Raw genomic sequence first — 10,719 nt, 5'->3', positions numbered from 1 at the left:
ACAGCCCCAGCTCCTGGGCAGCGTGGCCCACCGTCTCCTGGAGGGAATCCCCACGACACAGCCCTTCAGGACAGGACCACGACGGCCGACTCAACGTGCCTCCGGAATGATCTTCTATCAAAAGTGTAAGGAGAGCAAACAACTATCCTATTCCTGTTGCTCTGAAACAGGAAGGCCTGTGCCCCGGGGACTGTTCTCTTCCCCCTTCCCAGCTTCCAACCACAGAAGGCACAGCAGGTCCAGGATGAAGGGCTCCCCGGAGGGGGAGCAGCTCCCCTGGGGCCCTCAGAAGCCCATGCGCGGCTTCTTCCGCTGGGGCTGAGAGCCAGAGGGGACGGGCGCCCGCTGCCTGGAGGGGGTGGCCCGGAGGCTGGAGGTCTGGGAGGAGGACACAGCGGCACCTCTCAGGGTGGTCCTTCGCGGCGGCAGCTCGGTTGTGCCTTCCTGGGGGGTCTGCGACCTGGAGGGGGTGGCCCGGAGGCTGGGGCTCTGGGAGAGGGGGGAGCAGACCCCACGCGGGCTGTCCCCTTTGAGCGGCAGCTTCGCCATGTAGTCGCGGAGAGTCTGCTGCCGCTCCGAGGGGACACCCTGAGCCCACAGCTTCTGAGTCGACTCATGGGAGGGCGGGGTCACCGGTGGCCGAGGCTTGGCTTCGGGGGATGCCCGGTCTGGGCTACGAGGGGGGCTGGTGGCATCCGAGAGGTCCAGGCGGCCGCTGAGTGAGGAGAAAGTGCTGGACAGTTGAGTCCGGTGTTTATGCCGCTTGGGCGGTCTGCGGGGCCCGGAGATCCGGCCCTGCTGCCTGTCCCACCAGACAGCCATCTGGCCTTCCCAGGCCGCCTCCAAACGTGCGCTGAGCTCGTCCTCGGGGCCCGGCTCGGGGGCAGGGGGCGGCTCCGCAGAGGGGAGTGGGCCCAGGTCCCTCTGCTGCAGCAGCCTCCCTCCAGCCATGGCCGCTCGGAGACCCTCTGGCCCTTTGCGCTCCCCCGTCCTCTGTTCCATGCAGCCCAGCAGACGGCGGTGGGAAAAGGTGGGTGCCGCCCACACAGGGGGAGGTGGGGGCACCTCCAGCAGGGCTTTCAGCCATCGGCTGCAGCACGCAGTGGCCTGGGGTGTCCAGGAAGCCGTGGGGGCATGTAAGGTAGCCCCAGGGTCTGCCTGGAGGCGGAGGCGCTGGTGGAAGACATCCCCGGCTGCTGAGAGCTGAAAGAGCGACAGGACTGGCTCGGAAGCTGGGAAAGGGATGGTGGCAGCCAGACCTGGACATGAGAGTGACGGTGACACCAAGGCCCAGCAGGGCACCCTCACCCCCCAACTCCCGGATGCACTCCCCCGCCCCAGCACACCTATGGTTGGCGCTTTCAGACGCTCCTGCAGCCGCCACTGACTCTTGGGCTCCAGCAGGGGAAACGCGGAGAGGGAGTCGCTGCTGGAAGGGAGAGACTGGGGGGGCCCCGCCAGCCTGGGTGCAGAGGCCCCCTCTCCTGGAGGAAAGCCAGACAGCTGAGGCCCTGCCCATCGTCCAGCCCGCCTCCTGCCCCAGCCCAGACTCCTACCTGTAAGGTGTAGCAGCCGCAGGTGCCCGTGCTGGGCGCCCAGGAGCAACGGCCGTGGGCAGCCGGGCCGTGGTGGGGGCAACAGCTGGGCCCACAGGGGAGCCGAGGGGAGGTCATGGTTCCACTTCAGCATGGGCACCAAGGGGAGGCGCTCATCCACCAGGTAGAGCGAAAACTGGGGGCCGATAGGAAATGAGAAGCATGACCGAGGGAGAACCTGACAGAGGGGGACGAGACAGGGCAGGGGAGGGACGTGATGGGGAGACGTTGGGGGGAGGGACAAGGCCTGACCGAAGGACACTACAATGGGGGTGAGTGGGGCTTGTGGGGGGAGGCCATGCACAAAGGCGACTGGGACTGAGGGGGGCCGTGAGCGAGGGGGAGGAACGCAACCGCGGGGTGGGGGGGAACAGCAGCCAAGGAAGGCGATGGGGATGGGTGCACGTGTGCGTGTGTGTGTGTGTGTGTCGGGTGTGTTTGTGTGTGTGCCTGAGTGTGAAGACTGCACACCCCAGAGGGCCGTGACGGAGGCAGGAAAAGTGTGTGATGGGACAAGCAGCTCCGCGTGGCTCTCAAGAGGAGTTCAAGGCCCGGAGCCGTCCCAGCAGCGTGACCGCCCTGATGCCCCCCCACCCCGTCCCTACCGAGTAGCGCCTCACGGGGGCAGCTCCCCGGCATATCACTTGGAGTGCCACACGGGAGTGACTCTCAGGAAAGGCGCAGTCTTGTCACACAGACTGCTACCAGGCCTTCCCCGAAGCCGTCCAACCCTGGGACCTGTGCTCCAGACGCGCCGGTTAACAGCCTGGAGTCCTGGCGGGTGGGTGGGGGGCAGCCCCTCAGACCACCTCCCCTTCTCCTGAACACACAGGGAAACTGCCACATAGCACAGACTCCTCCCCTGACACCCCGTGCCTTTCCTCCTGCACCGTGGGGCCTCCCCACAAGGCCGGTCCCACCCGCCTGTTAGCACATGCCAGCCACAGACTCAACAGTCTCACGATCCCTGTTTTGCCGGAGCTGTCCTCCCGGACACGGTGTGCCGGGCCGCGGGGGCAGGTGTGGCTCACCTGCGTACAGATGAGATGGAGTGTAGGAAGCAGGGGCTCGGGGCTGCACGCCCCCAGGTACTGGGTCAGCAGGACACGTTCTCCTTTCTGGCATGATGCCTCTGCGCCCCCACGAAAAAGCAGCAGGCCACAGCCAGGTGGGCCCTGGGGGAGAAACTCGGGTCAGCCCTCCCGCAGCTTGGGGCTGTGGCAAGACTCCGACCAGTCCCCGCCCCGGGCGGGCAAGGTTCATGGCCCTGCCACTCTTCATGCCCTCTGGGGAAGACGCCTGGCCCCAGCTGCGCCTGTGCCGGTCCCCTCCGCTCACCTGAGTGTCAATAATTTTCACTCCTGTGCGGTCCCCCACAGTCAGCACCCGGGGATGAGCGGTGAAGTCCGCACAGCGCCAGGGAGAAGGGTCACAGAACACAAGGGTCTCAGGGTCCTTGTAGACTTGCTGCAGCCTTGGGGAGACAGGCCAGCCATGGGTGGGGTGATGGGCTGACACGGAGGGGCCCAGGGTCCAGAACACATTGCACAGGGAGCACGGGCTGTGGTTCGGGGGAAGCTGTGTGTTTTCACAGGAGGGTTTTCACAGGAAAGGGGCATTACCCGTCCTGGGGGGTCCACAGACAGACGGCTCCGGAACGGCTGCAGACAGCCAGCTCCCCGGGCAGGTGCGGGCTGTAGGGCACAAGCAGGATCAGCTGACCACCCCCCCCCACCGCCAACCTTTACCCACACCAGCTCCGTGCACACCACCCCAGCCGAGCCCCTCACCTGAGGCTGATCCCAGCGGCCCCCTTCCCGACCTGTAGCACCTGGAGAGGGGCGGGCTGCCCCTGCTTACTGACCTTCCACAGGGCACAGTGGTAGTCCGAGCGGACAGCCAGCAGGGCTGAGGGACGGAGAAGGTCAGAGTAAGGGAGCAAGTCAGCGAGGGAGGGAGGCAGGCGGGGAGGGAGGTGTCCAAAGGACTCACTTTCCCCTTGCACAGTGCGGGTCACCACCTGCCGGACAGGTCCTCGGAGCTGGATGTGGCCAGGGTCCCCGAGAGCCTGAGCATCACCGCCTGAGGTCAGACTGACCTCTTGGAAACCTGGGCCTCTAGCTAAGGATAGGTATATGAGCTCTGGTCACTGCAAGTCCCCCAACATCCTGCCAGTCTCCGGGACCAGGCCGAGAGCACCCCCTCCACCAGAGAGAGCCGCCTCTACCCTGTCATCGCCCCCCTGAGAAAGGATACAGAGCTTGTCTAGAGCACCTCCCGCCGGATAGACCAACTGTCCCACCTGGGGTGTCCTCCCGGGCACCCAGGCCAAAGCGCCCCCGGTGAACGCGTCGTCCAGGAGCAGCTGTTCCCACCGCACGGCCAGCTCCTCGTGCAGCAGCTCCCCGAGGAGGCTGGCCACTGACTTGCCCAGGACAGGGCCCCCGAGGATGGAGAAGCGGCGCTGTCGGTAGCTGAGGAAAGCCCAGGGGCAGCTGGGGACGAGGCAATGGCAGGAGGATCAGGCGGCAACAGTGACCAAGAGGAGGACTAGGTCCCATCCCGAGAGAGGCCAGGCCAGCAGGTGCGTTTTTTTGTTTGTTTGTTTTTAGTTAACCTAGAATTTCTTCCTTTGGGAAATGATTCCACCTTATTCCCTGCTGCAAAAGTGGTCCTAGGTCACCCCTGGCCACAGTGATCGGCTCATGGAGGAGCCAGACACCCAGGCCACGCCAACCACACCTTTCCCAGGGCTTTGGGTAGTGCCTCAAGAAAAACACTAGCTTCTTCCTTGAAGTCATAAGCCATCTCACTGCCACTTAGGAATAGTTCGTCCAGGAATTGAGCCAAGCAAAGCCAAGTGAAGGAAAAAAGAAAGAGAGCCTTAGTAATGTTATTCCAACACCTAGATGCAGCCATACCTGCAGCTCATAAATTGCATTCCCTTTTTCACTTAGAGTTTGGCGCGAGGAACTGGAGCCCCTGACCACATGGGGCAGAGGAAACAACTGTGAGGGGAACCTGGACCCCCCTGGCTGCTTCCACATCACCCCAGCTAGGCCTCCCAGCCCGTCCTTTCTCACTAGCCACTTGCCCCCAGGGCTGGTGTCCACCGAGGTCCTGGAGTAGGCTCTTCACACTGACCACTGTCTTCTTCTTAGAACGGCTCTGTGTGGAAAGGCCTTGTCAAGCTCGCACACCCAAGGTTACCCTGACAAGAAGTGGGGCGCCCCCTCTCCTGGCTGGGCAGGGGTTACTCACCCGTGCTCCCTCCAGTTTGAAATTCTCCAGCATCAGCTTGCCCAGGGGTGCAAAGGCTATGTCCCCATGGTCCCACAGGAAGCGGCTGAGCTGCGGGAAAGGGGGCTGGGTCACCAAGCGCAGCCCCCACCACCCAGCACTGCCCGCTGTGGGGCTACTCACCTGTTCTGTAACGTCCAGCACGGCTTGGGGCTTCCTTCGGAATGTGAAACCTCCCCGGAAAAGCAGGTCCTGGGCAGTCACCCCAGGGTCCCAGGGATCTGACGGAAGAATGAGGCCGGAGAAGGGGTTTGTTCAGGGACTGGAGAGGGCTCACAGGTGGGGGCAGGTATCCTAGGTGACAGAAGATCACCAGCAGGGGGGGAAGGCCTTTGGGGGGGAGGCGGGGGACAGAAGGGACACGGGGAACAGCTTGAAAGGAGTCCCAGGAACCAAGACACTTACCAGGACCAGGAGGCAGCAGAGGAAGGGGTCCAGGGGTCTCTGGCTCCCAGAGCAGCTGCGTGGCCATGTGCGGCGCCCCATTCTGAGGAAACACAAGCCCGAAAGGAACACAGTGAACACAGCCCCAGGCCGGGCGCACACTTTTAAAAAATTTTGTTTTTTAATTTTTTTTATTTTAATTTTTTAAAAATTTTTATTTATTTATTTTTTAATTTTTACTTTAAGTAGGCTCCACGCCCAACGTGGGGATTGAACTCACGACCCTGATGTCAAGAGTTGCATCCTCTACCGACTAAGCCAGCCAGGTGCCTCTTCGTTTACTTTTAATGTGTAAGCACGTATCTTACCAGCTCATTGGTACAACAGTCATCGCCGCTTTACTGGTGAAGAAGTGGAGGCACGGGGAGGCTCGCTCCAGGAAACTGGTTAAGAGAAGGGGCTGGGAGCCTGGGGCCAGTCCCTACCTCTGAGCTGCAGCTCCCCCCAGCCCTGTGCCATCACTGGCTGGCCCAAGAACCGCCTGATTGTCACGTCCACTCAGGAGACCTCATGGTTACTGACTGGGGGGAGCCCACAGGCCACTCTGCTCTCCCCAGCACTGGGCTTGTCCAAGGCCACTCAGCTCCGACACTCAGGGGTACAGGAGGCAGCGAGCTGGGCTCCCAGAGGGGACCGAATGGACATTAAACCCTTCTTCATCGGGGACCCTCCCCTCTGCCGGGCATCATCCTTAAGCAGCCTGTCTCCAAGTTGGGAGCCAGATGGCTTAGGCCTCCAGGGAAAGCCGCTTGTCCCTCCTGTCTGGGGAGGCCTCTCCTCCCCTCCTGTCTCCTCACCACTTTCTCCCCACGCTGCTCCGTGAGCACCCTCTGGGTTTCGGGCAGTGCTCTTGTCACACGGGGTGATAATTTTATCCTTTGGTTGCTTGTCCTCCTGGACCTAACCCTAAGTCCCCCAGGGGCAAGGGATGCCTCTGACTCATGCTGGATTTCCAAGGCCTAACGAGGGCCCCCCTTCTCCACATGCACTGCAGGGGCTCAACAGTGAGCATCTGCTGAGCAAAGGCAGGAAAGGAAAACTGAGGAGGAGGCAGCAGCCTGTGCTCTGGAGTGAGGGGCCACAGCCAGGGCTCTCCCCTGGATCTTCACCTCAGAGTTCTCGGGCAGGGACTCCGGCAGCATCAGGGCGTCTCTCCAGCTACACATGAAGGACAAGTCAGGGACATTACTCAGACCAAGGGGGCCAGCCATGAACAGCGTGGGTCGAAGGGAGCTGGGGAAGTCCATCCTGGAAAACAAGAACCACACAGCACGTCTTCTCCGAGACTTGAATCTGAACATGCCTTCCAGGGTTCCTGGGAGAGGAAGAACTGCCCTAACAGGGCTGTATTTTGAATTTTATTTCAGAAAGATAATAAAGAATAAATACACAGCCTACTGCCAGAGACTAATAAGTGCTCAATTAAAACCAACCAGCCAGGGGCGCCTGGGTGGCTCAGTGGGTTAAAGCCTCTGCCTTCAGCTCAGGTCATGATCCCAGAGTCCTGGGATCGAGCCCCATATCGGGCTCTCTGCTCAGCGGGGAGCCTGCTTCCTCCTCTCTCTCTCTCTGCCTGCCTCTCTGCCGAATAGTGATCTCTGTCAAATAAATAAATAAAATCTTTAAAAAAAATAAAATAAATAAAATAAAACCAACCAGCCAACCAGGAGGCAGGGGATGGCAAGGTGATAGGCGGTGGCAGCCAGGGAAAGCCTCACTCAGAAGGGGGCATTTGGCACAGCCTGAACCTAAGGAAGAAAAGAACGGTGCAGACAACTGGAACGAGGGATCCTGCCAGAATGAACAGCAAGTACAAAAGTCCTGGGGCAGAAAAGCTGTGAAGCCAAAAGAATGAATGAGGAGGAGCATGGCAGGGGATGTGGTGTGGGGGCAGCTTCTATTGTAGCTTTCAGCTCTGCTTGTAGCTACCCTATTACAATCACTGGTGGGGAAATGATGCACCCTCCACCCCAGGCTGCTCTCCCCAAGAGCAACTCAAGTTCCCCCTAAACCAGGACAGAGTCTTCTTCCTCTGTCTTCCCATGTTCAAGTATAGTACCTTGTGGGAAATGCAACTGACCCTGTGTTGAATAACAATAAATTTATGTCAAAGGAAAACAAAATAGAATAAATTTACATCAAAAGGTTGTGCCAGATTCAAACTGCTCAAGAAAAATAAGCAGCCGCGCCATCCCTCTTCTTTTATTAACCACAAAAGTAACAGCAATGGTCACCTCCTGAACACCAGCAGGTGCCAGAGACAGACTACCCGTTTTATTCGTCTGTTGCCTCTGTTCCGGAGTTCTGGAAACTGAAGCTCAGGGAACAGCAAACCCCCCAAGGCCAACAGCTTGGTCCCCCATCCAATTCAAAGTCCAAGTTCTGAACCACTCCGCTCCCATGCATCCACAGGAAGCAAGCATTAGCATTAGTCTTGGAAACCAAAAATCTCTTTCCCTTGGAACTGCCACTGCATTTTATCAATCTATTCTGATAAATAAACTTACATTTTTTTTTTAAGATTTTATTTATTTACCTGACAGAGATCACAAGTAGGCAGAGAGGCAGGCAGAGAGAGAGAGAGGAGGAAGCAGCCTCCCCGCCGAGCAGAGAGCCCAATGTTGGGCTCGATCCCAGGACCCTGGGATCATGACCGGAGCCGAAGGCAGAGGCTTTAACCCACTGAGCCACCCAGGCGCCCCTAAACTTATCATTTCATTGCGTACATCCACGTACTGTCAGCACCGCGCAGGACACCCGTCACACAGTAAAAGCCAGTAAATACTTCTCAAATGAACGGACAGGCGTAACTCATGGCACACCAGCCTCACCCTAACGGAGGTCTCTATGTATAACCTCATCTCTTGGGTGAGACTGGGCGCTCTCCCAGGGCAGGGGCTGTATCTGATTCATTCCTGAGTTCTGAAGTTGGACGGCTGCCCTCACTCTTTCCCATAACGGAACAGGAGAGGGCGGTGGCACGAACCAAGGAAGCGCTCCGTGAATCCTTCTGCCCGGTCCTGATTGCAGCGCGGGATGGCGGCGGCCGCACCCCCGACAAACCCGCGTGCGCCCGTCTCCAGCTCACCTCCGCCTCCCCTCTTGGGCCTGGGCTCCAGTCCCACCGACCTCCTCCGGGATTGCCTCATCACACTTTTCACTGCAAACCCTCTCTCCGGTTCCGAATGAACGCCAGCACCCTTCCCACCCACCTACAAAATCCTACCCATCCTTCAGATTTCCAGACAGCAGGCCTCCCGCGGGTTCTCGCCCCAGCACCTTCGCCTTCCCCCAGAGCACGCACGGCAGCGTGTGATTCGATACTGAGAGACTCCAAACGGGCTCTAACAGTCCCCATGGGGAAGGGGCTTCTTCTCTCCCCAGCACCTCGGTGTTTGCGCCACAGTAACAACCAGTACTTATCCATCGAACGGAAAAACCCAGAAGTGAGTGAGCCTCAAACCAAGACGGGCAGGCAGAGGGCGCCGGTGGAGCTCCCGACCCCCGAAAAGCCCCTCCGCGAAGCAGCCTCACTTCCCGCCCTCACCTCCGACCACCGCAGGGGACCCGCGGGGACCGCTGCGTGCCGGACAGCTGCCGCCACGCTTTGCACTTGTGGGGGCCTCCCGCTGAGTGAGGCAGGAGCTGACGACCCACCGTACAGCTGTGGGGCGATCTGTGCCAAAGTCACACAGCGTGGAGCCCGCGGACCCGCGCACAGGCCAAGCCCGAGCTCCGCTCCCGGCCCGGGGGCTCCCCCTCCCTGCCGCCCCCGCGACGCGCGCGCTTACGTGGTCCGGGCCCCGCGGTGCTCGTCCGGGACTGGGAACTCCACGGGACGCTCGGCCGACCCACGAGCCACGAGCCACGAGCCACGAGGGAGCCGGCCAACTACACCCCGACTCCAGGGCCGGGGATGGAACAACAGGGCAAATTAACGGCCTTCCGGGCAGGACCGGAATTGCTCCCTCGGAGGTAGGAAGTCCCGCCTCCTAGCGTACCCTCAGCGGGCGCCCTAGAGCGCCACCTGTTGGATGGAGGGGGAATGGGCGTGAAGCCGCGACCTTGCGCAGTAGGAGTGTAGTCCCGTGAAGTGAAGTCTGCGTGCTCTTAAGGCCTGTCTGACGCGGGTTCAAATCCTATGTCTGCTCAATTCCTGTTTCTCAGCCTTGTTCTTGAGTATTAAACTAATTCACTCAGCAAACACTGAGCACCAATATGAGCCAGGCACTGTATTAGTGAGTAAAAATCCAATTAATTGGCCTCATATCTTATGAAGCAGGCTTTACAACTAGGGGTACGGGAACCCCTGGAGTGCAAGAATCTCTCCCAATGGTCAAGCAAGTATAGCTCTAGGCATTGCTTCTCAAATTCTAGCTTTCATTGCATCACCTGCATGGGGTATAAAAGACTTTCTGGATGGGGTGGGACCTGTTGATTTGCGTCGCTAAATTCCCAGGTGATGCTGAGTGTGCTTGTCAGGAGTACACGCTTTTAGGAACAAATATGCAATCAAAAATCTTACCATTATCTTAACCCAATAGCTCTCAAACTCAAGCATGCAACAGAATCCCCTGAAGGGCTTATTAAACTAGTTTGCTGAGACCCACTCGCAGAATTTCCTGTTCAGTAGGTCTGGGATGTGATTAAAGAATTTGCATTTCTAATGAGTTCCCAGGTGATACTGATGCTGCTGGTCCAGGCACCCCACTTTGAGAACCGTTATTTTTTAAAAAATCAATTTCCAATTGCACAGCAAAGGAAACAGTTAACAAAACCAAAAGACAACTGACAGAATGGGAGAAGATATTTGCAAATGACATATCAGATAAAGGGCTAGTATCCAAAATCTATAAAGAGCTTAGCAAACTCAACACCCAAAGAACACATAATCCAATCAAGAAATGGACAGAGGACATGAACAGACATTTCTGCAAAAAAGACATCCAGATGGTCAACAGACACATGAAACAGTGCTCCACATCACTCAGCATCAGGGAAATACAAATCAAAACCACAATGAGATGCCACCTCACACCAGTCAGAATGGCTAAAATTAACCAGTCAGGAAATGACAGATGCTGGTGAGGATGCGGAGAAAGGGGAACCCTCCTGCACTGTTGGTGGGAATGCAAGCTGGAAAACAGCAGGGAGGTTCTTCAAAAAGTTGAAAATAGAGCTACCAGCAATTGCACTACTGGGTATTTACCGTAAAGATACAAACTTAGTGATCCGAAGGGGCACGTGCACCCGAATGTTTATAGCAGCAATGTCTACAATAGCCAAACTATGGAAAGAACCTAGATGTCCATCAACAGATGAATGGATAAAAAAGATGTGGTGTATATACAATGGAATACTATGCAGCCACCAAAAGAAA

The 10,719-nt window shown here is 58.1% G+C and overlaps 1 protein-coding gene across 7 annotated transcripts; it reads right to left on the bottom strand.

Moving 5' to 3' along the window:
* Positions 1-175: 175 nt before the first annotated feature.
* Positions 176-9,232, bottom strand: TAF1C (TATA-box binding protein associated factor, RNA polymerase I subunit C). Of its 7 annotated transcripts, none has more exons than XM_032853849.1 (15): positions 9,131-9,232; positions 6,449-6,587; positions 5,301-5,382; positions 5,019-5,116; positions 4,857-4,946; positions 4,690-4,763; positions 3,852-4,090; positions 3,588-3,704; positions 3,386-3,503; positions 3,218-3,289; positions 2,934-3,069; positions 2,627-2,770; positions 1,557-1,731; positions 1,347-1,484; positions 176-1,259 (listed from the first exon to the last, which is right to left on the bottom strand). In XM_032853849.1, the coding sequence occupies exons 2-15, from the start codon at positions 6,584-6,586 to the stop codon at positions 286-288; spliced, it is 2,595 nt and encodes an 864-aa protein (XP_032709740.1). In that variant the 5' UTR covers position 6,587; positions 9,131-9,232; the 3' UTR covers positions 176-285. The 7 variants fall into 7 exon arrangements, with proteins under 7 accessions (XP_032709740.1, XP_032709741.1, XP_032709738.1 ...); XM_032853850.1 differs by having other exon boundaries at positions 1,347-1,481; XM_032853847.1 differs by having other exon boundaries at positions 3,386-3,704.
* Between the last annotated feature and the right edge of the window lie 1,487 nt (positions 9,233-10,719).

Source organism: Lontra canadensis, unplaced genomic scaffold, assembly GCF_010015895.1.
Source record: "Lontra canadensis isolate GAN:19392208 unplaced genomic scaffold, GSC_riverotter_1.0 scaffold8, whole genome shotgun sequence".
Classification (NCBI taxonomy): Eukaryota; Metazoa; Chordata; class Mammalia; order Carnivora; family Mustelidae; genus Lontra; species Lontra canadensis.
This window is presented reverse-complemented; position numbering and strand designations above follow the sequence as displayed.

What these genes read in the sequence shown, in the direction of transcription:
- TAF1C (XM_032853847.1), bottom strand. Translation starts at nt 6,586, where the DNA reads ATGGACTTCCCCAGCTCCCTTCGACCCACGCTGTTCATGGCTGGCCCC. An exon ending in TCTGCTGCCTCCTGGTCCTG is followed by an intron (nt 5,117 to 5,300) that starts GTAAGTGTCTTG and finishes TTCTTCCGTCAG; the next exon opens with ATCCCTGGGACCCTGGGGTG. An exon ending in GCCGCTGGGATCAGCCTCAG is followed by an intron (nt 3,290 to 3,385) that starts GTGAGGGGCTCG and finishes TGTGCCCTACAG; the next exon opens with CCCGCACCTGCCCGGGGAGC.